At 36.5% G+C, this 25,987-nt stretch overlaps 1 protein-coding gene and 1 long non-coding RNA gene across 4 annotated transcripts in view; one reads left to right on the forward strand and one right to left on the reverse strand.

Annotated features, from left to right (window-relative positions):
* Positions 1–25,987, reverse strand: part of GPC5 (glypican 5) — a 762,495-nt gene that overhangs the window by 578,079 nt on the left and 158,429 nt on the right. For all 3 annotated transcript variants that reach the window (XM_038173480.2, XM_027443115.3, XM_038173481.2), the window contains 2 exons: positions 14,704–14,837; positions 10,533–10,658 (listed from right to left, as the gene is read on the reverse strand). In XM_038173480.2, coding sequence (XP_038029408.2) covers positions 10,533–10,658; positions 14,704–14,837 — 260 coding nt within the window. The remainder of the gene's footprint in view (positions 1–10,532; positions 10,659–14,703; positions 14,838–25,987) is intronic.
* On the forward strand, positions 982–25,146 carry LOC113839700 (uncharacterized). The gene is made up of 6 exons (XR_003492277.3): positions 982–1,113; positions 4,548–4,655; positions 9,327–9,530; positions 16,948–17,096; positions 18,930–19,075; positions 20,613–25,146. It is a non-coding gene; the product is annotated as an uncharacterized lncRNA (long non-coding RNA).

Consider the following 25,987-nt stretch of genomic DNA (forward strand, 5'->3'; position numbering starts at 1 on the left):
AGACTTGCACTATCAAAAACTGATCAGCACTGCTATATATTACTTTTAGAATATGGATCAATATATTTTGGTGAAATATCTCAAAGACTTAAGCATAATGGGTTTGGATCAATATCCCAGGTTTAACACCCAGTGTTTAAGGTATTTTGTTTTTTCATCTTAGTGTGGATACATTGCATTGTTCTTGAAAAAACATGTAAGATTCTATATGTTTTAGACTTAGATAATATAAATCCTACCACTACATTTAAACATCTACACTGATGACCTTCATAGCCAATGGAGAGAAACATGACCTTCTAGGAATTTCTATCCAACTACTTAAGGACTGAATGAACTGAGTCCTGCAAAGGCCCACATTATTTATTTACTGAGAAAAGCCAGAAGACCAGTTCAGGTATGCATTTCTTCACGTGCACCTGGAGTAGAAGATATGAAGAAGAGCAAAAGTTTCAACAGTGCAAGCTCTTATTAACATAAGACATTAATGTTGCCAAAGCATGTGTTTAAAAACTAATGTGACAGAAACTCAACACTCAGATTCCTTTGGTAGATACTTAGGAGGAAAAACAGTATTACACAGCAGGATGCTATAGTGCAATTCCTTCTCCTGCAGGCATATTTTTTTCTTAAATATACATAATGAGTCCTAACAGTCTGATGGAAGGGCTTGCTGGCACGTATGTCTTTTACAAGCCATGCAGCAAAGGTGTCTCTTTTACTTAGGAAAGATTAAACTCAAAACATCACTTCGAGTATATTAAAGATGCAAATGCATTAACTGGACTAGAAAAACATTACATTTCTGTGTGAGATACCATACCTTCATAATAAAAAATCTTTCTGAACCAAAGTGTCTTCAATTTGGTTTTCTCACTCAATGAACTAAGTCAAAAAAGAGTTAACAACCCTGACTTCTAAATTCACAGCCTTCATTAATTCAGCATAGTTTTCACCGAGTGCCCGTATTTGGACAAGTAATGAAGTTAGACCTTGAGAATGCAGTGTTAGAACAGCAACAGCTAAAACAAAATAGTCACTTTAATGAATACAGGCCAACTTGTGCTTCCCATCATAAAATCCTAATGGAATACAAGAAGATGAGCTGCTAAGGTAGGTAAGAAATCACAACTTTTATTATAGAGACCTGAAAACCCTGTATTTTTGAAGTAGATGCTCGTAGACTCACAGTTGTGAATGGCGTATCAGTTTTATTTCATTAAAGAGAAAATGATGATTCTTTTAACTACAAAAGCAGCAAGAATAATTTGATACAACTGGAAAGAATAATACTAATTTATAGAATAAATAAAGTGAACTGTCATTCTTTGAATGCATTAGCAAAATTATATGAATACCAATTTATCAACCATATTACATAAACAGCATTAATGAAATTAGACTTTACACAAAATAATTTACAGAATATCCACCATAATAGGACTACAAAGCAAAATTGCTCTTATATAGCAATTATAAGAGCTTAGAACAGCTTACTGCAAACTTCACAATTAGACATATAGAAACAATCAGTGATTTTCTCATATGACTCCCAACCAATTTCCACATTTCTAAAATCAGTCCTGATTTAGGATAACAGAAGTTACTAAGCCTAATGTGGAGATGTAATAAATAAATAATATAAAATAAACAGCAGAATCTTAAGTTTCACTAGTATAGATACAGTCAGTGCAAGATGCTCATTGAAAATCTGACCTACAACTGTTGTGAGGAAAGTCGTGAGCTGACAACACATACAAAACAAAGGTGGAAAGGAAAACCTGCAAATGCTGAAGTGCTGAACACTTGCACAGTCATAAGTACTCAAAAGTTTCCTGCCTGGACTAGTAAGCCTGCAGTGTTTATTCAGGACTGCTGTGAACACTACAGTGAAAAGAGGACCCCTGAGAAGATTTTTCACAACCCAAAATATTGTTTAAATAATTCAGTGAGTGCTGTTGTATTACATTGCCATTGCTACAGATGATAAATAATTTGCATTTAAAAATATAAAATGGTTCAGAATATCACTGTATAAGGGATCTTATTGTAAAATATCACTAAACACATTACTTGAAAGGTATCATATATATAAAACTTTAATCCAATTAGATTGGATTTCATTTATAAGAACTTCAGTGAGGCACAAATACACAAATCTTCTGTCAAGTACAATCACCTATGATTCATATTTATTTTACGTTAGGCTTATTTTTGAACTATACGGCATGAATTTTCATTGGTAATAATGTCAAAACTTACTATACAGAAAAAGAGATGACAGATCTTTCTGCCTCCATTGTTGCATTTCATAAACTATGGTAAAGTGGCCCTGAACTCCCTAGGAAAACTTTTAATAGTCAACAGTTCTCTAATGCTAAATTCTGGAGTAAACCTGTGGATTTTTGTTTGTTTGTTTGTTTGCTTTATGGCTGTGTAAAATGAAAGAACAAAACACTCCAGAATGAAGGTATTATAATGCCAGAATTCAAACTCTTAGAATACCCTTGGTCACTGTTCTTTCTCTTGTCTATCTTTCAGACTTTATAAATGCTAGCAGTTATTCAACACAGCTCAAATCATGCTTTTCAGTTTAAAAGACAATACACTTTGTAAATTATTACCAACTTATTAAAAATAAATTCACCCAGCATTAGAACCCTTCCATTATAACTCCTTCTGTGCATGACAAAGGACAAACAGTACAGAAAACTATGCATTTGCTCAAGTAAACAGAAGGATAACCAGATCATTTATTTACAGGTAATCAAATGCAATACATATTTTTCTGCTTTTAAATAATTAAATAAATTATATTCTGAATTGTCATGAGACTTGTCTAAGTATATACTGAAAACTATATTAACATATTAGTAAAAATAATAAAACTATAAAAATAATAAAACTATGAAAATAATAAAGCTATATTAACATATAACTATATTATATTATAATATTACTATTATTAAAGCAGGAATGATTTATTATGTGTGTATACTTCCTGACAAAATAGAGAACAAAACCCACAATTAATGTAAACGAACGAATCATATAACATTTCATTTATCACCTAATATCAGACTTGGATCTCCTAAAAACAACTGACAGAGGGTTCAGAATTTCAGCCTTTACATAAAGTAAATAGTTTTTATACAATCTATTATCAAACCAGTATTTTTCTTTCTTCTGTTTTTTGCCTTTCTCTGGAATAGTTCAGATTATATCCTTACCTGTAATTCCCAAATTCATTAAGATAACCTATAAATAACATTTCAAGTTTCTCAAAATAAAAGATAACAAAAAGTTACCTCCAGAAAACCAGCAACTAGACAAATATTGTTATTTTATTATTGAATTACATGTTGATGACAAAAATAGAAATGTCTTTTGTTTTCTGTAATGACACAGAAAAAAATTGTCATAAGACCCTCTCATTTTTCTCACAACCAAAATAGGATCAATATCAACTAAATGGTGTTTCTTTTTGGGGGTGTGGGTGGGAGTGGTAAAACTAATGGCATTCCCGATTAGATATCGAATATAACCTGAAAACAGCACCTTTCCAAATGCAGGCTTATAAATTGTAATGAAAAAATTCTCCTGAATTCATGGAGGACCTTTGGAGCTACATATTCTCCTTACAGGTCAGATGTCCTGATTCTTCATTACAGCCGAGGTGCCATATGCTGGTGAACCATAGGGATACTCTTCCAAGTATCCCTAAGGGGGCAGCAGCAGTTCAAAACAGTTATTTCAGACTTAAGGCATTTGGATTTCTTTCAGTTGAAGGTCAAAACAAAACTGTGAACAATTCTGATTCCAATTCCTAATCGTGGGATGCTAGGCTGATTTTGGAATGCTGTTGGTGCTAAGATTTCATGAGTTCATGAGAAGACTGAACATTCACTGTTCTGGGGCAGGCACTGCCAAATTTGCCAGTTGTGAGGACACACAAATTTACAGTTGCTTTTCTCTAAGCATCTGTTGTTTGTCGTTATTGACAATAGCATATTAGGCAAAGCAGTAAAAGCCCCAGTTGGCTATTCTCAACATTTCAATTTGCTCAGGCTTTTTTTTTTTTTTTTGCATAGGTTGCAAGTGGTGTCTTCAATAGCAGTTTCACCTCTGCCTCATTATGATTTGAGAGCTAGCTCAAATAGAAGAAAACTAAGAGGAATTCATTATATCTCTTTATATCACCATTTATCTGCTTTTGTTGGCTAAGAGCTAATTTGGGATTGAACTCTTGTTTCAGAATATTTAAGAGTCTAAAGAGAAAATTCCTTCCCCAGCGTAAGAGCTGTGCTAAAGCTAAACATTTATTTGATGATAGATGCTTATTATAATCATTTTCTAACAGCTTGCTCAGCAATTAAAATCAATCAGGCTGTTTAATTCTTCTTAATTTGGATACTTTTGATATGTGTTTCATATGAAACTCTTCCTTCCAAACTTGATTAGCTGTTTTTAATAATCCCTGTTAGTTCTGAGTCCATCAACATGCATAATTTTATTATTTCCTTCTCTCACATCTATTTTTGTTTCAGTGGAATCATTGGTCTCAAGATGGAAAGTCTACATTCAGCTCTCCTCTGTGGATTTTTAATTCATCCCTGTTCACATTCTAGCCATGTGCTTTGGACAACCAAAACTGTGTAAGTGTCAGTTAAACCACTTAATGAACAAGAAGAAAGCTGGTAAAAGGGCTGGAAGGCAGGTCCTGTGAGGAGAGGCTGAGGATACTTAGGTTGTCTACTCTGGAGAAGAGAAGGCTAAGAAGCGATATCATCATTGTCCTCTACAAATTCCTGAGGAGGGGAAGCAGAGAGGGAGATGCCGACCTCTTCCATCTGGTAAATGATGATGGAACATGTGGGAATGGCACAAAACTGTGCCAGGAGAGGTTCAGACTGATCATTAGGAAAAATATTTGTACCATGAGGGTGGTAAAACACTGGAACAGGCTTCTTAGCAAGGTGGTTGATGCCCCATGCCTGTCTGTGTTCAAGAGGCATTTGGATAATGCCCTGATTAATATGTTGTAATTTTTGGTTAGTCCTGAAGTGGTCAGGCAGTTGAGCTACATGACCTTTGAAGGTCCCTTCCAACTGAACTCTTCTCTTCTCTTGAACAACATGAATACAGCAGTTTAGGGATTCTTATCTCAGTTCTGATAAAAGCGTGAACCTACACCATGTAACAGGCTAGACCCAGAACAAGCTCTAGTTTCTGAATTAAGGGCCTAATTGTCATGATATTATGGTTATTTTAAAAAATAAATAAATAAGCCAAAAAGGAAGCAGCTGAAACACATGAAATGTAAACTGTTAGGAAAGCTTTCATTTAAATAATACCCCTTTTTTTTTTTTTTTTGATCTGTTCCCATCCAATCTTGATGGTATGAAATATGGCAAAAGCTACAAGATTTAACTGAGATATGGTATGGTTTTAACAGCTAGCTGTTAAAACTCTAAACAACTTCCTTTAAAAAATGCACAAAAGGACAAAGAAGAGCAGCAAAGATTTTATTTATTTATTTTTACCATATCCATCTTCTGTCTCCAGGGCTTATTTGCAGTTGTTTGTTTTTGTTTTTGTTTTTGTTTTTGCAAGGATTTATTTGCAAGGCTGTTTGCAGTTTTAAACAGAGATACAGCAAACTCTTCCAGTGCTGATACCCATGCGCCAGCATTATGTAGCTTATGGAATTGCTTCCCATGTCAGGCCTAAAATTACAGTCATCAACAGCTATGGTACATGATTTTTAAACAGAAAGCAAAAACAGAGAGAGATGAAGAATGTCACAACAGATAAAAAACATTTACATTCAATTAGTTTGAACAATACTGATTTTCCCCTCCTCTCCCTGAGTAATACTGCACAGACAAATTCACTAGTGTCTGTGTGTGTGTGTGTGTGTGTGTGTGTTTGTGTGTAGGGTAAGGAAGAGAAAGTTCACAGGTTCAGGTGTTCTGTATTTACAGAGAAAAGTGATGATGTCTGCTCACGTCATTGTTGCTTCTAAAATGTCACAGTATCCTGGGATCATGAGAACAGAAGTTGAGCAACTCAAGGTTTAGATAATTCTAGTCTGAGAATCAGAAGGCTGAAGCAGCTCTTATGAGGTTATACAATTCACGTTGGTATCTCTAAGGAAAAATATTTTTTTGCTGCATTATTTCTCAGCACCTTGCTCTTCCTGTTATTAAACATCTTCATGCAGGCAAATACCAGACCTGAAACTACCAGCTTTTGTTGCTTACCATCCCCACCACTAGAAATCTCTCCCAAGTACTGGCAGAGAAGGACCTGGGAGTATTGGTTGATAGTCAGCTGAATATGAGCCAGCAGTGTGCTCAGGTGGCCAAGAAGGCCAACAGCATCCTGGCTTGCATAAGAAGCAGTGTGGCCAGCAGGGCTAGGGAGGTGATCGTCCCCCTGTACTCAGCTCTGGTGAGGCCGCACCTCGAGTACTGTGTTCAGTTTTGGGCCCCTTGCTACAAGAAGGACATCGAGGTGCTCGAGCAAGTCCAGAGAAGGGCGACGAAGCTGGTGAGGGGCCTGGAGAACAAGTCCTACGAGGAGCGGCTGAGGGAGCTGGGCTTGTTCAGCCTGGAGAAAAGGAGGCTCAGGGGCAACCTTATCACTCTTTATAAGTACCTTAAAGGCGGCTATAGCGAGGTGGGGGTTGGTCTATTCTCCCATGTGCCTGGTGACAGGATGAGGGGGAATGGGCTAAAGTTGCACCAGGGGAGGTTTAGGTTGGATATTAGGAAGAACTTCTTTACTGAGAGGGTTGTTAGGCATTGGAATGGGCTGCCCAGGGAAGTGGTGGAGTCACCATCCCTGGAGGTCTTTAAAAGACGTTTAGATGTAGAGCTTAGGGATATGGTTTAGTGGAGGACTTGTTAGTGTTAGGTCAGAGGCTGGACTCGATGATCTTGAGGTCTCTTCTAACCTAGACAATTCTTTGATTCTGTGATTCTGTAATATTTAATCATGCCATAATTTACACGTTACGTGTCCTAACCATTATAGAAACATATAATAGCTACTTTTCTTCCCCTTAGCAACAGCTTGCTTGCACTTTGCTTTTTCTCCCATCACTCTTTCTTTTCCAGGTTAAACAGATCCAGGTATTTCATTACTTTTATATAAACTGAGTTTCCTAGATTCTTGATTGCTCTCATAATGCTCCTGGGAATACTCTTCAAGTTTGCTTTTTTTTTTTTTTTTCTTCTGAAAAACCTGTAACTGGGATTATGCTGAATTTCATCAAGATGATTTTGAACCACTTGCCCTATTTTTTGTATTTGTATTCATTTTTTCCCTTCTAAATTGGACTGATTCATTGATCCATTCCAACTGTCATTTTCCAGCACAATACATAGAGCAGATTAGGAACCTTTCTTACTTGAACATATTCTCCTTGCATCCAAATTTGCAGAATTTAAGTGTGTTGAAAGTGTTTCTGAGACACAGTTTGACTTTCCATAACCCAAGAGAATACTTCAGGCACTGCACATCTGATCTGTACTCCTGCCCTGAACTCTTGTGTTACATGTGCCTTGTTTTGATAGCAAGCACACAGAACTGCCTAAGAATAAAAGTGCCCATTTTTCCATAGCTTAGCAATTCAGTAGTAATAATAAGAAAAAATAAATGATTTCAGGATGTGCAGGATGGACATTTTTCCCCTTCAGTTATAAAAGAACAAATAAAAAATAAAAATGAAAATAGGACATTTTGACTGAGTAACAAGGCAAAATGAATGGGAGGAACGGGAGGAAGAGGACAGTCATACAGCTACTGAAGCAGAAGAATATGCATCGTGATATAGTGTACACGTAGAGGTGCTGAGTTGTGAAAACTAATCTACAGGCCTCAGTTCCAGCTGATAACCTAGAGTAACCCAGAGCATTCTGCTCTTCTGGTTTTAATCAGCTCTCTCTACTCCTAAATATTATCTACATAGTACTGTTAGCTCTTTCAGAAAGTTAACATTAAAATTTAGAGACAAAGTCAATATAAAAATAATATCTACTTTTATATAAAAATAAAATACTTTAGTAAGGAAATGTATAAGTTAAATTAAAATCAATGAAGTCTTTCATTTAAGATATGGAATTCTTGTCACCACCTATGTCTTTAGGTTGAGCCACAAATAAATTGTGCTAATTAATTATTTAAATCAAATAAAATTACTTTTAAAAATCACTGTAGTCTAGAATTTAATGAGATGTTTCATTGATGTAAAAGGACTGAAGCTTCTAATCATACTTCTCAAAATAAAACAGTGTAATAATAGTAACAATATAATAATACATGTATAATGACTAAAATGTAATAGTACTGTATAATAATATAGTTTTGAAAATATATAATATATGGATAGTAAGCCCACCTGAATATAAAAATTAGAATACAAGAATTTTTTTCTTAGGAAATCTGTAATTACAAGATTCTTACTTCAAATTCTTACTGAGACATTTAGTAGGAGTACTATAACTCATTTGGGGAAAAGCATGAAAATAAAAGCCAGGATATAAAGTTGAAATTAAATCTGAAATACAGGTATCTAAGAAAGGATAATTCATCCTGAGAAGATTGTTCACAAATTAGGACAATGAGAGTACCAAGGGTCAACCACTTATTGGGCCTTAATGCTTGCAAAGCACTACCCAAGATGATAAACTAAAGCAGATCTCTAGCTGTTTGCTGAAAGGGTATGTACTGTTTTCTTAGACATCACTAATCAATACATTATAGTTCCTACATAACCTATTTAGAGATGCCTGAATCCTAAAATCATAGAATTATTTAGGTTGGAAAAGACCTTCAAGATCATTGAGTCCAACCATCAAGCTGACTTACTGAGTACCATCACTAAACCACGTCTCAGTGCCACATCCACGTTCTTAAATAGAATAATTGAATAACTATGGTTGGAAAAGACCTGCAAGATCATGTGGACCAACCATCGCCCTACTACCAATGTCACTCACTAAACCATGTCCCTAAGCACCAGGGGATGGGGACTCCACCACTTCCCTGGGCAGCCTGTTCCGACGCTTGACCACCCTCTCCTTTTCTGCTGGGCAGCTTTACAGTCATTCTTCCCCAAGCCCATACTGCTGCATCGGGTTATTGTGACCCAGGTGCAGCACCCAGTTGCACCCAGCCTTGCTGAGTGACTTGCAACTGGACGCAGCCCATTGACGCAGCCTATCCAGATCCCTCTGCAGAGCTTTCATACCTTCAGTTGTCCTGCCTAACTCAGTATTGTCTGCAAACTTTCTGAAGATACATTTGATTCCTTCATCCAGATCACTGATAAAAATGTTAAGCAAAACTGGACCCAGTGCTGAGCCTTGGTGACTGGCTGCCAAGAGGATTAGACTCCACTATGACTTCTGGCCATCCAGCCAGTTCTTCACCCAACAAGCTGTATACCTGTCCATGCCAGGAGCAACCAGTTTCTACAAAAGAATACTGTGGCAACCACTGTCCAACTCTTTACTAAAATCCAGGTAAACAACATCAACAGCCTCATCTACTAAGCCTATAATCTTCTTCTCATATAAGGAGATAAGGTTAGTCAGGCAGGACCTGCTTTTCATTAACCCATGCTGAAGATGCAGACTGTCAGTGCCTGATCTGATTAGTACCAGCTATCTCCCATTTTACTAACACACCTTTATAGCCTTTACCCACCTTCTTTGATACTACCTCATCTTGGGAATAAGAGCATGATCTTTAAAACATAATTGCAATGAACCTTTCAATATTTTCATCTGTCACCACAAGTTCAGAGAAATACTTGTTTTCTTGATGAGAGCAATAAAGCAAAAACACATATCTCATTTCTCTGAAAATCCATCTGACATTCACAAATGATAGTGTCTTGTAAGTTGTGAAACATATCGATTCCAGAGATATGCATCCAGGAGCCTAGCAGTTTATTTTTATTTCTTCTTTGCCATTGCTACTGAGTGATGTCTCCCAAGCTAGTGCATACATAAAACAATACAGGTGTTTCACCTTTAAAACATTTTATCTTAGTGTCTTAACTTATAGTGGTCTCCCGAGACACCACATATATTAAAAGATTAGTTCATTCTTCAGAGCCAGAGAAAGTTTTAAGCAAACAACTTGTCTGATATCACAAACTCTGTATTAAAAGGAGCTCTTTATAAAGATCATCCCTGAAAAGAAAAATCCATATTCATTTTTTCCAACTATATTTTGTAAATGCCAGTCCATCTTCTCCTAACCAGCGTATGGTTAAGCTCCATAAATTTGATGCAGAAATGTCTGAGGACCAGTAATATTCTTTTTTTCTTTAAAACATAAATACAGGTTGTTTTTTAATTCTGTTTATAGATGAGGCCTGAGAGAAGGAAACCCATACTGACTTGTTTTCCAAATGGGCTTTGACATATACCCAGAGAAACAATGCACTTGACTCCACTTGGCTAATTTAGAGCAATGACAAATACAGAAGGAAAGACAGAAGTGAGTGAAAAAGGTACCTTCTTACAACATCTTCTCCATTCCAACACGGGAGTCCATCAGCAGCTGCCAACTCATTACCGCACAGCTGATCAGCCAGTCCGCCGTAAAAGGCTCTGTAGAGCCGGAGGTGGCTGATAAATTCTCTGCATAGAGGAACATGGGAAACAATAGACAGTGTCAATCAATAACATTAAGCAGTACTGCTATTGTGCATGTCTACAAGAAGATACAGAATATGCTTTTTCTAATGTTCTCTCCTGGTTCCAATGATGTTTTAAACCAATTTGTCAACTTCTTATTACCTAAGTTAGATTCTCTCTGACATATTTCAGTAGTTTACAGACTTGATACTGTTATTGTCAAAATTAAACAATTTACTCATGCTCTGGAATGGGAGTTATTTTCCTCCACCCTGAAATTTTCTTGCATAATTTTGATATAGCTTGAAATACTACACTTGTACAAATGTAATAAAAAGAAAGCAGGAAAGCTTTTCCAAAGGAAAGCATAGCAAATAAAAAAACAGGTGTATATTAATGTCATCTGTTTTTCAGCGCTACCAACTGGTCCCCTACAGTCCTACAAGTATAAGAAAGAGTATTGGTGAGAGTTACGGAGTAATTCAAGATTTAGGTAGAATGGGTTTAAGATGTAGATGTTAAATATTTAGTGGATATTTAAATTACTGTCTGCCAAAAGACATCAATTTTATCTTGTTATGCTGCTAAGTTATAAATTATGTATTGCTATTTTACAGAATTGCCAAGTTGCCCAGAGCTAATGATAAGGTTTTGCACTTAAATCAAAACAAATGAATGACTTTTTAGCTAGTATGTTTGTAACTGGATTGAGATATTTCTGTTTATAAATTGTTTGCTTATGTATTGAAAATCTCTTCCTGGGAGACCCATTCCTGCTGTGAAAAATTAAAATACTTATTTATTCCAGTTTAGAATATCACAGTATACTGAGTTATCTATGACCCACAGGCACGAAGAAGAAAGGTACCGACAAATGCTGTACTCATTGCTCTATAAGCCAGCAAGTTTCTCATTATGCTAACTTCTTGAATGCTGTCTGGAATTTAAAAAAAAAAAAAAAGAATATAGCTCTAAAAGTTCTAGACGTTTCATTACATTTAGTTAACACAGATCTAAAATGGCATATGGAATTAAATTTTTAATTTTTGCTTACTCAAAATTAACACAAATAAAACATGAGTAATTTTACATATTCTGTCATTTAAAAAGCCACTTTTTAATTGTAATTGTAGGGCAAATATTCTACACAAAGCACAGTGATTCAGATTTACTATGATTATTTAAGGTGATCTAAGTGCATTACTGTCTAAAACTACTGTTCTGAAAATCTCAGGTAGGGTCATTTTTGACTATTCATCATGTAATTGTATATGCACAGTTTATTTTAAGTATATAAATATGATTCATCTACACTTTCCCAACCACGGATAGTTGTATCCTGTATTGTTCCATCCCCCAAATTGCATATAGTGTGCATTATATGTTTGCAGATTTCCTCCATATCCCATTGAGGGGAATTGATTTTGATTTTGACTATGCGTTGTGTTTATGTTCTGGATGAATACTAGTGATTAAAGTCTTCTCATAATAAATAGTTGAAATTTCTTCTTCTGTACAATCAATCCATGTATTATAAAGAAATGGAAATGAATACAGCTGCTACAATATCTTATCCCAAACTGCGTTGTAACAGAAAGGTCAGTTATTTAGTTTATTAGCAGATACATCCTGAGGCAAAGCCAAAGTTAATACAGAAGTAATAACTGATTTCAGCCCCTGTAGATGTCTGACCAAAGTAGTTAGAAGGGCAGATGGTTTGAATGTCAATTTTCACATCAACATCTTTTAGACCAGATAGCATGTAATTATAGGCAGCTGAGCACAAATGTGCAATTGCAGTCAGTGCAAGCTACAAACATTTCTTATCTGTTTGGCAATGTTTTTGTTTGGTTTTGTTCTTACAATTTTATTCTCCTTGTTATAACCTGTCTGCAAAGCTAAGGTTTGGAGAAAAAAGCATTAGGTATTTTTAAGATTGTATGTTATTTTGTAATGTTCTGCTTAGCAATTTTAAAAATTCATCTGACATTTTTAAGTGTCAAAAGCAAAGTGGAATTTCATTTTCTTCTTGTACCACATAGTGCTTGAAAACACTTGCCTAAGGTGTTGATGTTTAAATTGATGGTGTTTCTGATAGTGAAAATTATTTAGGAAAAGTTCAGGTAGTAGTCCAACATGTACATTGTTCTTTAATGCACATGTACATGTAAACTTTCATCTGCAGCTGGATTTGAGAAACATTAGGAAACTGGGGAACTCTTGGGAGTCACACATTTAATGGAGTCCTTTTGTTCACTTGTTTTTTCCTAAGATAATTCTCATTGATCAAGCCTCCACCATTTGGGAGAAGCTTATTCTTTTCTGCTAAAGCTTGTGAAAGTTGCAGAGAGCAATCCTGCTGCCAAAGATAAACAGGTCGGAAGGTAAAAAAAGCAGAGTTTGACTGGGAGAAACATGCTTCCTTAAAAGCAGGCTGTAAGGTTTGCTGAAGTTGCTCTTCTGTGTGAGGAATTGTTGCAGTTGCCATGGGAATATAAAGACAAATATAAAGTGATTGTGACTAATAAGGAAGAAGGGGTGATCCAGGAGATAGCAAGGGAAGATGATATGGACTATGAAGTTGTTAAACTGAAATTTCTGCCAGTGCATCTCAAAAACTTTTTTTTCTCATTCTACACCCCCCAGCTTTTTGGTGTAGTACCTGTTGCAAGCCATTAAATGGTTCCAGCATCTCAGACAGGAATAAACCACGGCAAAATGACAGTGTTTTCTGCAGCCCACTGGCTCTGGTTGTCCCATATGATCTCCCTGAGGTCCACCCAGACACTTTTTTTTGAATCATAGAACGGTCCCAGATGAATAGAGATATTAGAATGCAATTTTGTGTTTGCAGAGTGCTAGCACTGAGTAAACATCAGGAACTTGCTTAGGAACATAAAGAACATTGCACTAGCTAGAATGGTCTGCCTTTGAAGCTCAGAGTCACATTTTCTTCTCCAGATATCAGAAATGAGTAATTATTACTTGGAATTCTCTCATTTCAGTCTCCTTTTGCACTACAAACTCAAATGAAAGAAAAAGAGGCCAAAGAAACCATCTCTGTACTTTAGTGGACACTGTGATGGGAATGAAATTTCTGATTTTTCCTTTGCATATGATTTGCATTAATAGAGCCTTTAATCTCACCAGTAATACTATCCTTACTCCTTACAGTGCAATTACTCCTTGCAGGCATTAAAGACTTGATTCATTTGTCTAAAGATAGAATATCTGGTGGCCTTTAAGGTGCCTTCAGCTATCCGAGATCTCTGCACAAGGCTGCAACATATGGCAAAACTTACAGGACACCTGTATCCTTCTGGGAAGCAGAAGATCAGTTGAGATACCTTAGGGCATCCTCAAATGGCACTGAACTCATGCTGTTGTGTGGGCAGCTGAACTGAGTCCTCCTCCCCACTGAATATAATGGCAGCTTAAACACTTAGCTCCTACACAGTTAGGGAAAGTTTACACTATAATGCTGAACCAGATATAAATCAAATACCTAAGTTTTGTAGTCACCTGAATTCACTATGTACTGGCTAAAGAGCCAAAGAAAAAAATCAGCAGGATTTGCTTCAACAAGAACTTCAAGACTTAAACCTAAATGCTTATTTATCTCGTTTATCACAACAGAAAGGTATGTAAGAATGAAGTCATTACGTTTTTTTCTTATCAATTTGTACAGTCTTCTGGTAAAAGGGACAATCAGGTCTTGACAGATGCAGTAATACCCAATGATGTGCCATTTAAATGTAATTTGAAAATTTACACACAGAGTTGATATTCTTATTCATATTCATATTTTAGTTATCCACTCTTTTAAATATTTCAAAACACACCAAATGAACCCACTTATACATCCATTATACTGGAAAACATAAAGTCATAAAGTCATAAAATGACTCTTTTCAAAATGTAACTGAGCAGACTGTGTTGCTGAAATGCTTCATTCTTTGCATGCCACTGCACTGAATATAAGCTATTCTGTTGTAAAATTAATGGCTTACTTTATTCTTTCTTTCTGGCTGTAAAACTAATGTCTTACTTTCTTCTGTTGGCAAGGGTTTCTTCACTGTCTCTTGAGAACATCTTCAGCCCTTCACTATCTTTGTTCTGATCAAAAGAGCAACTTGGAGACTGTGCAGGCTTCCTTACAGGAGGGCCACATACCTTGTTCACCTAAAAGAAAAAAAGTCATTAGAAGGAAAGAAGATATGTAAGCAAAAAATATTACATATCCCTCAATTCAGTTTAAGTCCATTTTAACAAGAACGAAAGTCTATGGACATATGATAAATATCAGCTACAAAAAATATCATTAATTATCGTACTTGTCAACAGTATGTCTATAATGAATGCAGTAAACACAATTCTATTTCATTTTGTAAAAGAACAAACAAAATTACTCCTTTTGAAGGAATATAAAGTATATAAGCAAGTCACCACATGTATTTTATTGAATGTGGCTTTTTTGTCTTTTATCAAGAAACTGTATTGTTATGCAGACAGCGACAGTAACTTCAGAGATCACAATGTGTTGTGAACAGCAGCGTATTTCCATTTTTCTGTATTACGCCCCAATCACATTTTTTAATATGTATTGAACTCTGTGATTTCTTTCAGGGTTGATGAATTATTATGGCACGTTCAGCATAGTTATTCAGAGCATATAGTGAATACTTAGCATGGTGGAAACCTGCATTACAACTTTGCAAGATGTAAATTTAATGATCCAAGATGCACGTTTAATGATTCAGACCATAGATGTTGAAAACACCAAGGGATTTTATATGCCTGGTTTTCTGATCCAGATGTCAATAGATACAAGTTCACATGAATTCCCATTTTCTTCTTTGTAAAATGTGATAGTGAGCATTTTGTGCTATACACGAAACCAGTTCATGTTCATTGCTCATTATTCTTCCTAGTCACTGAAGAAAAATAATTAGTGCCATACATATTTATTAAGTAAGAGATACTTGATGGTGAGGATCATATCAGACAGTATGTTAAGCAGACTGAAGGGCACATATCTTCTTTAACCTAGCATGTATGCAGTACCAAAAAACTAATACTGCATGTGATTTATTAAAACTCAGTTTTGATAAGTAGTCAGCCTTCTTAAAAGGGGTCACTTTGGGCTCTACAATAGGTATCCAGTTTTTGAAACACAAACACAAGCAGTTAGCGTCAGATCCAGATGTTTGGGAAGGAACACCTCTCCCATGACAGGCACGGGTTAGGTGCGTAGGTTGTGCTGACTTTGGCCGTTGGATGTCTGAAAGAGATGCCACAGCTGTCCTGGCACTCTCAGAGACTAACTGCAGGGTGTGAGCCTGTGAGGGACAGAGAAACACAGTGTCAGCGATTTACCAGCTAATACAGGCTCTAAGGAGGTGAGTAATGCTCCTTTAGGAAAGAGGAAAAGGAAAAGGGGAAAAGGGAAAGGGAAATTTAGCTCCAGCTGTAATAAACTGAAAAAAACATATGTGTTTGTTGCTCCATATGTATTCCTATTGCTCCCCTATGAAGGCAGGAGATATCTATATTCCTTGAAATTAAATTTAAATGTCTTTAAGTTTTACTCAACTATAATGAAAAAATAAAGAAAATAAGTTGTTCTTACAGTCCTAGTGGCTTGCAGTATGGACAGTGTTCATTTTATACATTATATGGCTGCTTCAGAATACTATCTCATGACCTTTCTCTCTGTTTACTTACTTTGAGTGAATGTCTCAAGAAATGCATAGTATGATTTGGGGAATTTTGCATTCACTGATACATTTACAAATAAACCTTAGTTTCAAATATAGAATCTTTAAAAAAAATGATCTTATATAAGCTTTACATATATATCTATGGAATATTCTGAAAATACCATTAGCTAAATTGTAGAAAGTGCCTGTACAGGACCACACACACCTCTGCCACTCCTACAAAGAAGTACACGCCAGTAGTCATACTGCTGAGAGCTGTTATATTAATGATAGCAACATCTCTTGCAGCTGAAAGTTAGCCCACTAACCTTTAGCAAAGTCGCTTCCTTCTTCAGACAGAGTTTCTACAAGGTGAGCTACTTCAGCATGTACAAGCAGGTACTCTGATGATGTCTTTGTCTGTTACCTTTCTCTTTTTTATTACTTTTTTATTTTTATTTAAAACCCTGGGAACACTGCCTGCCTGGATAGCTTTGTGTGGTGTTGGTTTCTTTATTTTGTTTGACACATTACACTTGCATCACTCAACCAGCTGAACATGATCTGTTGTTTTGTTTTGTTTTGTTTTTCAGCTGTTCACTGGTGCCTGACATCTTTATGTCATATTCAAACCATTAACTGTACATGGATGCCAGATGTATTTTTGCCTTCCTCACTGGCCCAGTCTTCATTTTCACACAGTTTCTTCAGTAAGCAGTTGTGCACATGAAGAGGTCATATAGTAAGTACTATCTTGCCTTCAGGTGCCTGCTGTGTCTGTGAGGCAAATATTTTAAAACTAAAATGTCAGAATTTCATTTTCCACATGATACACTTAAAAAAAAAAAAAAATTAAAAAAATCATAATAATGTCTACTGTTTTTTGTATGTGTTCTTTAAGTATCTAGAAAGTGTATATGGAACCAGTGTAATGCCAGTTAACTGTATTTCTGCCAATTCCAGAAGGATTTTAACAGCCTTTCAGCCACATCATCTCAGTATTCTTAGCCTTTGGGCTGTAACAAATTCATCCAGTACTATTACTGTCAGTCCTTGGAGACACAGGCTTGAATCTTCACTTTGGGAGAAGGGGGTTGCTCTCAATACACTAATGAGCTAACAAATGATCATTTTGCAGCAATATCCGATCAGAATGTATTCTTATCATCCTGCCCTCCAGTTGCACTGAAAGGGTATTTATTCTCACTGAACATTCCCACAAAAATTTGAGCATTTTTCTTGGCCACGAACACAAGATCCTTGAAAAGCATACAAAATGATTCTTGAAGAGGACTGAAAATACCCTGAGGAAAGTGAGACTGAAAGAATCACTGAAAATATTATTCTAAAGAGAATTACAAATCTCACTGAATTTCAGGAAGAATTAAAGATAACTGTAAAATTTTAAAACAGATAAGCCTAAGCAACTTACTAGGATTTTTTTCTTTTCTCCTCATCTCCCCACTTTGGTCCAATTTTCTTAAACAGATACTGCACAATATTTAATGGCATAAAAGGAATCCTCAGAAAATTATAAAACTCACGATTTTCACAGTTCAGACAAACCTATTGTCATTATATTCAGCATGCTGTTATTATGCACAATTTGCATGCCACAGAATGATGATTGGGTTAATTAAAAGCTCTTGTAATAACCACGCAGTTAAATTGCAATTAGTGCCACACATGAACTTTATGACAGTTTGATTTTGCTTGGTGCATAGTTGAACATCTCTGGTTACACACAGTTTGGAAAACTTGAGTGTCATAAGCCTTCACATTTAAAGAGGGATGGACAATGATGTGAACATTATGTTGGTAACAACGGGACACTGCCATATCAGTTCACAGGTTCAATAGGGCCAATTGGTCACATCCTTTGGGACTTTTTTGCACTACAAAAATGGTTCTTTCTGACCTCAGCATTTCTATTGAAATTATTTCACTTTTTTTTTTTTTTTTAATTATGAAATTCAATAATCATTCCTATGTTTAATTCAAAGACTGAAAATAAAAGTGCCACTCCCATTCACTAGACTAGGACACAGCCTGCTTGGTGTGCTTTCAGTTACTGAATGATAGCTTTTCTTGATCCCCTCAGACACCTGTGGGAAGAGAAAGGAAAGGAAAGGAAAGGAAAGGAAAGGAAAGGAAAGGAAAGGAAAGGAAAGGAAAGGAAAGGAAAGGAAAGGAAAGGAAAGGAAAGGAAAGGAAAAAGGGAAGAAGGAAAGAGAGAGAGGGAGAAAGAGAAAGGAAGAAAGGAAGAAAGGAAGAAAACTGAAGTGCAGTAGCCCTTAAACAAAGCTAGAAGGAGATAGCAGAACAACTGGTTTAAACTATATTACCACCAACAACAATAAAAACTGTGGTTAATTGAATGTTTTTAGGTTTTCTAGGAATGCACAAGTTGAACACTTTCTTCAATAAATAAGATTCCTGATGTCACAAGGGTTTCCAGCAACTGATTACTAACCAAACTGCCCAAAGCATTTATCCATAAACACAAGGCCTTACAAGTTTACAACATTTCCTGATTCGGATTCAAACCTTACAAGTGGATGTGTAATCCTTGCAGGTAGATGGCTGTGTGTCATACAGAGGAGAAAAAGAAGAGCAGTACAGCAGCACACTCTGTCCTGTAACTCCTGCTAGCCGGCCATTGCTAGCAGCAGAGGAAAAGACAGCTTCTTGGCATTTGGCACTTTTTGATCATCTAAGCAGGTAACAATGACGATTTCTCAAAGCAAAATTAGCTTCTCCTCTTAACTTGTAATAATCCCCAGCTGAGCTCCTGCAGCAGGAGCCAGTACATCGGCACACTTGGCGCTTGTTTAACTTGCTTTTCCTTCTTTCAGTTAAACCACAAGAGGGAGCACCAACATTTCAGTATTTCCAAAGACTTGAGCAGGCTTTTATCGTTTATTGTTTGTAACAGTTGCTTATTTAATATCAAACTTCTATTGCAACGAAAAAATGTATTTTGAGATGTCAGAGCGCGCAGAGGTGCATGAAAGAGTAAAGGACTCCCTTATGAGACAAAATTCAAGTTCTTAGATACCAGGAGAACAGGCATTTGTTAAAACAGGATGTTTTTTTCTTCAAATTGGGAAAAAGATGTTAATGAGATTGCCTTAGGAAAGAGCAGTGGGGTGTCACCAGTATTAGCAACATAGGAAGATCATGGAGAAATACTGTGTTGTTTTCTTTGTTAATTCTTTTTCTGCAAAAATTCTTTTTCTATTTCTCTAATGTAGCCCCAGGATTCTTGGCAATACATCTTAAACATCCAAAGCTTTAAACTCCAGAGTTATTGCGGCAACCTAAAGTTTTATAAATTTCACTAATAGGTTTCATCATTTTACAGAATTTATGAGAGAAGCCCAACAAAGTCTAGAAGTGGAAAATGTGAACAACAGCCTAGAGCATTACAGACTAAAGCTGATAATTGAATGATGCTTGCACAAATCATTAAACACTCAATTTATAATCACCTGCAAGACTTAAGTGAACTTGTTAAATAATTCCAAATGAATTTTATTCAAAACTATAATTAAAAATTCACCTGATACGTGAGAAAGTGTATTTACAAATTTTTCAAGTAAGATGGAGTTGTGGTGGTTTTACCCAGCTGGGCAGCTGAACTCCACCACAACCACTCTCTCACTCCTCCTCCTCAAAGGAAAAGGGGGAGAAAATACAATGGAAAGAGCTCAGGGGTTGAGATAAGGACTGTGAGATCACTCACCAATTATTGTCACAGGCAAAACAGACAGCATAGGGAGATTAATATAATAAATTGCCTGTCACTAACAGACTAGAGCAGCGAGAAACTAAAAGCAAATTACTAACACTTTCCCCATCCACCCTCTTCTACCTCCTCCTCCCAAGCAGCACAGGGGAACAGGGAATGGGAGCTGTGGTCAGCCTCAAAATGGGCGTTGTGTCCAGTGCAAAGCAGTAGTAGCCACATCAGGAAAAATAAATAAAAAAATAAAAGAGGATTATATGTTGAAAAAAAAAAAAAAAAAGGAAAATATTTTCTGAGATATATAAATAAATGTACCACTGGAGAACTAATTATTCCACTATGTTCGGTAGTAGTGGGGCGTCAGTGTCATTGCCATGCACCTTTCTGGGAAATGAAATCTATACTGAAGATGGAGGGCCAAAGAAGAGATGAAGAGACAATAATGCTAAGTATTTACAATATATATATTTATATATATATTATATGTATTATATATTTTTTTTTTGATAGGGGTTTGCAAAAGACTGCTGTCCAAGCTGTTGGATTGGGACGCACAGTTCATGGCTCGCATGTGACTGAGACCTGTATTCTCCTCCTCTACCAAAACCAGTGCTTCAGCCTGGGTTCTTCAGGCTGTTCTCATGTCTTATCAGTCTTTAATTATCTCTGATTTCCTTCCTCATTCTGCACATTGTAACTGTAAAATAAAATCTGCTAGCTCATTAAGTATGAGTTTCTTAATATAATTTCAATTTATGTCTTCCACTTTTTAATTACCAAATCTTAAATTGTTTCAATTCTGCTGCTCCTTTCATGAGGGACTAACACTTAGTAAGTCTGGCAGTAAAAAAAGAGTTTCCTTTTCTGAATGGGGGTGAAAGGGAAGGAAGTGATTTTTTTTTTTTTAATGGCTTAATGTTAGGGGAAATCCTAATGTTCTTGGCCAAGTTATCCTGCAGCCAGAATGCAGCACTGCCAGTTCAAACTCCTCAAAGGCAGTTCAACAAAACTGCTTCTTGTGAGAGGCTGCCAGCTCTCCCAGTCCAAGTCTGCTTCAGTGGATGCCAAGGTGTTTCATTTATGTTCAGTGAAAACACTCTGTGGTTCTCCTCTGAAAAGCAATTATATAAAACCGGCAGTAGTCCTTTCCAAAGATCAGCTCCCTGTGTGTACTGAGACTGACATATCTGTGCTCTCTAGTGGCTAAAATATACTTTATTGCTCCTTATTTCTGTGTGCCCTGCAAGTATAGCTCTGACGTAGAGGGCTGACATTATTCTGCCTTCTCATCTGATACTCAGAGAATTGTTCATTAAATCTAAATATAAGTCTATCCAGGGTCACCAAAAGAAACTCAGTAGGAATGCAACTGTCAATGAAAAGCAGAATGGGGCTCTATAGCCTTTATCAGGCATGCTGCTCACTTAAAAGAAGAAACACATTACAATTTACAGTACATAAAAGAGTTTGTGGAAGCAAAACAAGTTCACCGTGTTTGCATATTTGCACTCTGTGCTTACACTTTGTGGCAGGCTCCAATTTAAGTTTCAAAATTGTGAAGGCAACAGTAGTTTTGAAAACAAGGTCTGTAACAGATGTATGTCAATAAAACCATGCACATATACAATAACAGTCATAATACATTATTTCATTCAGTGTAAGACACCGTCATCCATTCCTTAGATAACTGGAGGTCTACCTTTTCATGATAACAAAGAATCAAAAACCACTGTTTAAAAAGGGAGGGAGGGGAGGAACCTCACTACTGAGACAGCTAACATTGCAGAGAACCTATTTTTTTTTCACCCATTTCAGACTGCATCTTATGAGATTACTGTTTTTCCTTCTTTTGTCTGTATGTTAAGTGTTTCAATGTCTCCTCACCCTCTCATTTGAACCTCAAAAACAGTTTTCTGTGATGATCTTTATTATGTAAAAAGCAGCCACTTACTCATATATGTATATATCATGCAAGGGACCAAATTAGTCTAAAAAATTCATTTGCTTCACAATCTCTAGATTTGCCCTCATATAGTTTTTCTCTTGCAGGACAAAGAGCTGATTTAAGGACCAGCTGAGAACCAGAAAACTGCTCAGCTGAGTAGCTCACTGTTAATCTGTTTCAGAATGAAAAAGGAAGAGCAAAGAAAAAAGAGAAAATACAGACTACAGAAAGGATTCGTGGTTCACTTCTTCCTTTACACTTGTTCAAGCTTCTTACTTGGCTTATGGAAAGGAGTGCAAAGCCTCCTTTCTTCTCTTTCTGCAAATACAAAGAACCACACTGTTGCATTTTCAGCCTCTTGGACCATCTTCCTCACCTTCAGTTAGTTTCCCAGTGAACACATTCAGACAGCTTGCCATGGTGCCAAAGCAGAATTAGACATCCAGTATGCTATCTAAACCCAGAATGTGACAGCAGTCCAGACTGCTTATTCCACATTATTTTTCAGACCTCTGAGTCTGAAAAAGTCTACAGAATGCGGTCAGTGGAAAGAGGAGGCCCATTTTGGATCTGTGCATTTTGTCTAAATTACGCATTTTGTCTAAATTTTGCCCAACTTTCTGTTAAACGTTTCCCCTCCCATTCCCCCCAAGAAAGAAGGTATATTAAGGACTCTATTATTTCCTGACAAAGCAGATCTCAATTTTAAAAAGGAAGTGCAGCAAACTTGAAGATTTAACAAAAAATGTTTCAAATTGTGATGCACATTTGATTTAAGCACATTAAACAGGAATGCATAAAGCATGCCATGATATGTTTCTACATTATTTGGCAGTCTATATTGAACTTACCTTATGCAAAACTGCACTGCTTGCTGTTGCTTGCCAAAGCCATGTCTGTGTTGATCATGTCGGGGGGGGATGGGACAGCCTGTTCCACCAGGGACCTCTCCACAGGCTGCAGGGGAACTTCTGCTCCGTGCCTGGAGCACCTCCTGTCCTCCGTCTGCACTGACCTGCGGGTCTGTAGAGCTGGTTCTCTCACTTTCTTTCTAGTTGCCCTCTCTCACAGCTGCTGTGTAACATTTTTTAACCTTTCTCGTGTAAGTTTTCCCAGAGGTGCCCACCCATGGCTGCTAGGCCCAGCCATGCCCTGTGGTGGGGGTGTTGGAGCCAGCTAGAAGTGACTGTGTCTGGCATGGGGCAGCCTCTCAGAGGAGCCCTGCAGCCCCCTGCCAGCACCATGCCATGGACACCCAATAAAATGAGTATCTCCAGGGAGGCGTTGCAGAAGAGGAACCCAAGCAATTTGACAAATGGATTGGAAGAAGCACGAGGCTTTTCAGAAAGGCGTGAGACATGAACTTGACACTGGATTTGAACCTCTTCTCACCAAGGGTGAGAAATATGTTCTCTCGCATTTCTATAAATGAAAGGAAAATTGGCTGAAAGAAGAGGAGTTGGAAATGATGCATCCTGAAGCAGGTATTGAAAGCTGTGCCACCATATACTCAAATACTGAGAAGAAGAGAAATTAATGTAGCTGTCAACTGTATTTGATAGACATGGTTCCATGGCTTCATGTTCTGCTCTTGTATTTAAGAAGTTCTTGGCAGAAACAAGTGCTTCCAGTGTTTGCCACATATCTGTTGGTCTATCATAAACCTTAAAATAAAGACACTAACAGAATATTAACAAGCGTATGTCCAGCATAACTCGTCTTTCTTTATTCTTTCCAATTTGCATTTGAAAAGGGATGCCCTGCTAAATGAAAGGGATGGATCGTATCCTAACATTTTTTTTTTTTTCCAAAATGCATGTATATTTATGGATGTATTACTGCTTCTGTTAATATTTATTCTATCCATGGTTGGAAATAGAATAAATATTTTTTTTTTTTACACATTAAAAGCAAATAAACCTATTGCAGTGGAAAAAGGCACACATTTTGAGCTGAATTCTACAGAATCAAGCATACAACAGGGATTCCGACAAACAAGAGATGATGAGGGATGTTTGCTACCATTTTTATGTTAAATATGGTATAAATGTCCAGGCTGTTTTATAGATTTAGTCATTATTTGGAAAACACCGTTTTTAGTTACAAAATCCATAAAACATTATGGGCATTTATAGTGGTAGAAAATAGTGTGTTGTGAAAAGGGCAAAATTACAGAAACAAGGGAGATTAAGCAAGAAAAAATAAATGGGAAAACAGATAAGCAGAGTCTGGAAATGACTTATACATAAGATGAAATTATGTAAACGTACTCAGTTGTTATCCTTTATACAAACATCTTTCAACTAATGTCTGCCATACCTGACTTTTTCTTGATCATTTCATATGTTTAAAGAATAAATTTAAGCATATATCTTCAAATTGTTTTATACTGGACAACAGAGCATTCTGTCTATTAGAGTTTAACTTTGGTTTCCTCTATATTTCACTTTAGAGTTGTAACAGACTTGCAAATCAAATTGTCTATCATTTACGCTATCAACATCACTGAACTTACACAACACCCATGAAAACCTCCACACAGAATTCCAGATTTTAACTTACATTTTTGATGCTCTAATTTATACTGACCTAAAAATAGTCAATGATGTCTCAGAAAATCAGCTCCTGAAAGTTGTTCTAAAATAGACCATGCTTGTAGTAATCTCTAATGCTGTTTTGTGTTTTTACTTTATTTGTGCATAGAAACCAGGACCCTTAGTTGTTTGTTGGTTTTTTTGTTTGTTTTTGTGTTTTAATATACAACCATGCAATAAATATGTATATAATACATATATATGTACATTCACATGCGTATTTTCCATAATCCTCAGAGTTTCTGTAAAAATGTTTGTCAAAGACTACCACAGTAAATACTCTCCGGTTGCCTGGCACTAGAGAGACCTGGGTTTCTTTAATTGAAATTTATTTTCATCTTAAACACTGATTTTCTGTAAAACTTGTGTCAGATTTTTCTGTGTTGTACTTGCATTTATTTCCCTTAATACCTGCAAAAGTGGACTGTGTATTAGTCTGTATGTTGCTTTGTAAGTATTTAGTATGCACAGGTTTCCTGATAAAGGTCTTTCCTTTTCCAGGCAATATTGTGCTTGAGCATTGTTCATTTAAAACACCAAACAGCATAAAGTTTCAAGATCAAATATGAGACTATTCATCTTTGGGTCAGCGGATGTATGCCTCTGTGGTCATATAGGCGATGGTGGATTTTTTTTCATTTTCATTAGGAACCCTGACCACAAGTTCTATTCTCTTTCCTCAAAACATTCAATAGGCTTCAAAACTTACCTTAAAATTACTGTCATCCACTACTAGCTGAGAAGAGTTTATATACTTCAGTGTTGCTGTGACTGCAGTGGTGAGAAATAATACTTGTGATCTCTTCACTGCCCAGTGACTTCCCCTCTTTCACGTCAGACATGAAACGTGGCTTAAACCCTCCCATGCTTCTTACCAATGGTTTTGGTAATTTCACTAGTTCCAAGCAAGTGATAAAAACTTGCTTTGTTGATTTTCACTGTTTTCAAAAATTTCCATTCTTTTTTCTTGTGACTGAAGCTCAGTTAAGCCTCTGGAGAAAGCTTCTTGACAGAAGCAGGGAGCTTTTCCACTTTGAAATACTGGGGAAGTGAAACATAACACTAGAGGAATCTGAATTAGATGGAGGTCATGACTGCAGTACACTAGCTCCTTGCTACAATCAAAAAATGACTGATGTATAAAAATATTTTATATAATTTATTATATAAACACATGTTTTTTCACAGCTGCAGTTGGATGCTTATCTGTGGATGGAGGGAAATGGAAAGTGATGGTGTTCAACTGTGTATTAAGTTAGGTATCAAACCTTCTTTTACAACACAATGAGATTAGAATACAGAAGTGTTTAAGATGAGCACTTTGAATTCAATTACTGTTCAGCAGC

This window comes from Anas platyrhynchos, chromosome 1 (genome assembly GCF_047663525.1).
Source record: "Anas platyrhynchos isolate ZD024472 breed Pekin duck chromosome 1, IASCAAS_PekinDuck_T2T, whole genome shotgun sequence".
Lineage (NCBI taxonomy): Eukaryota > Metazoa > Chordata > Aves > Anseriformes > Anatidae > Anas > Anas platyrhynchos.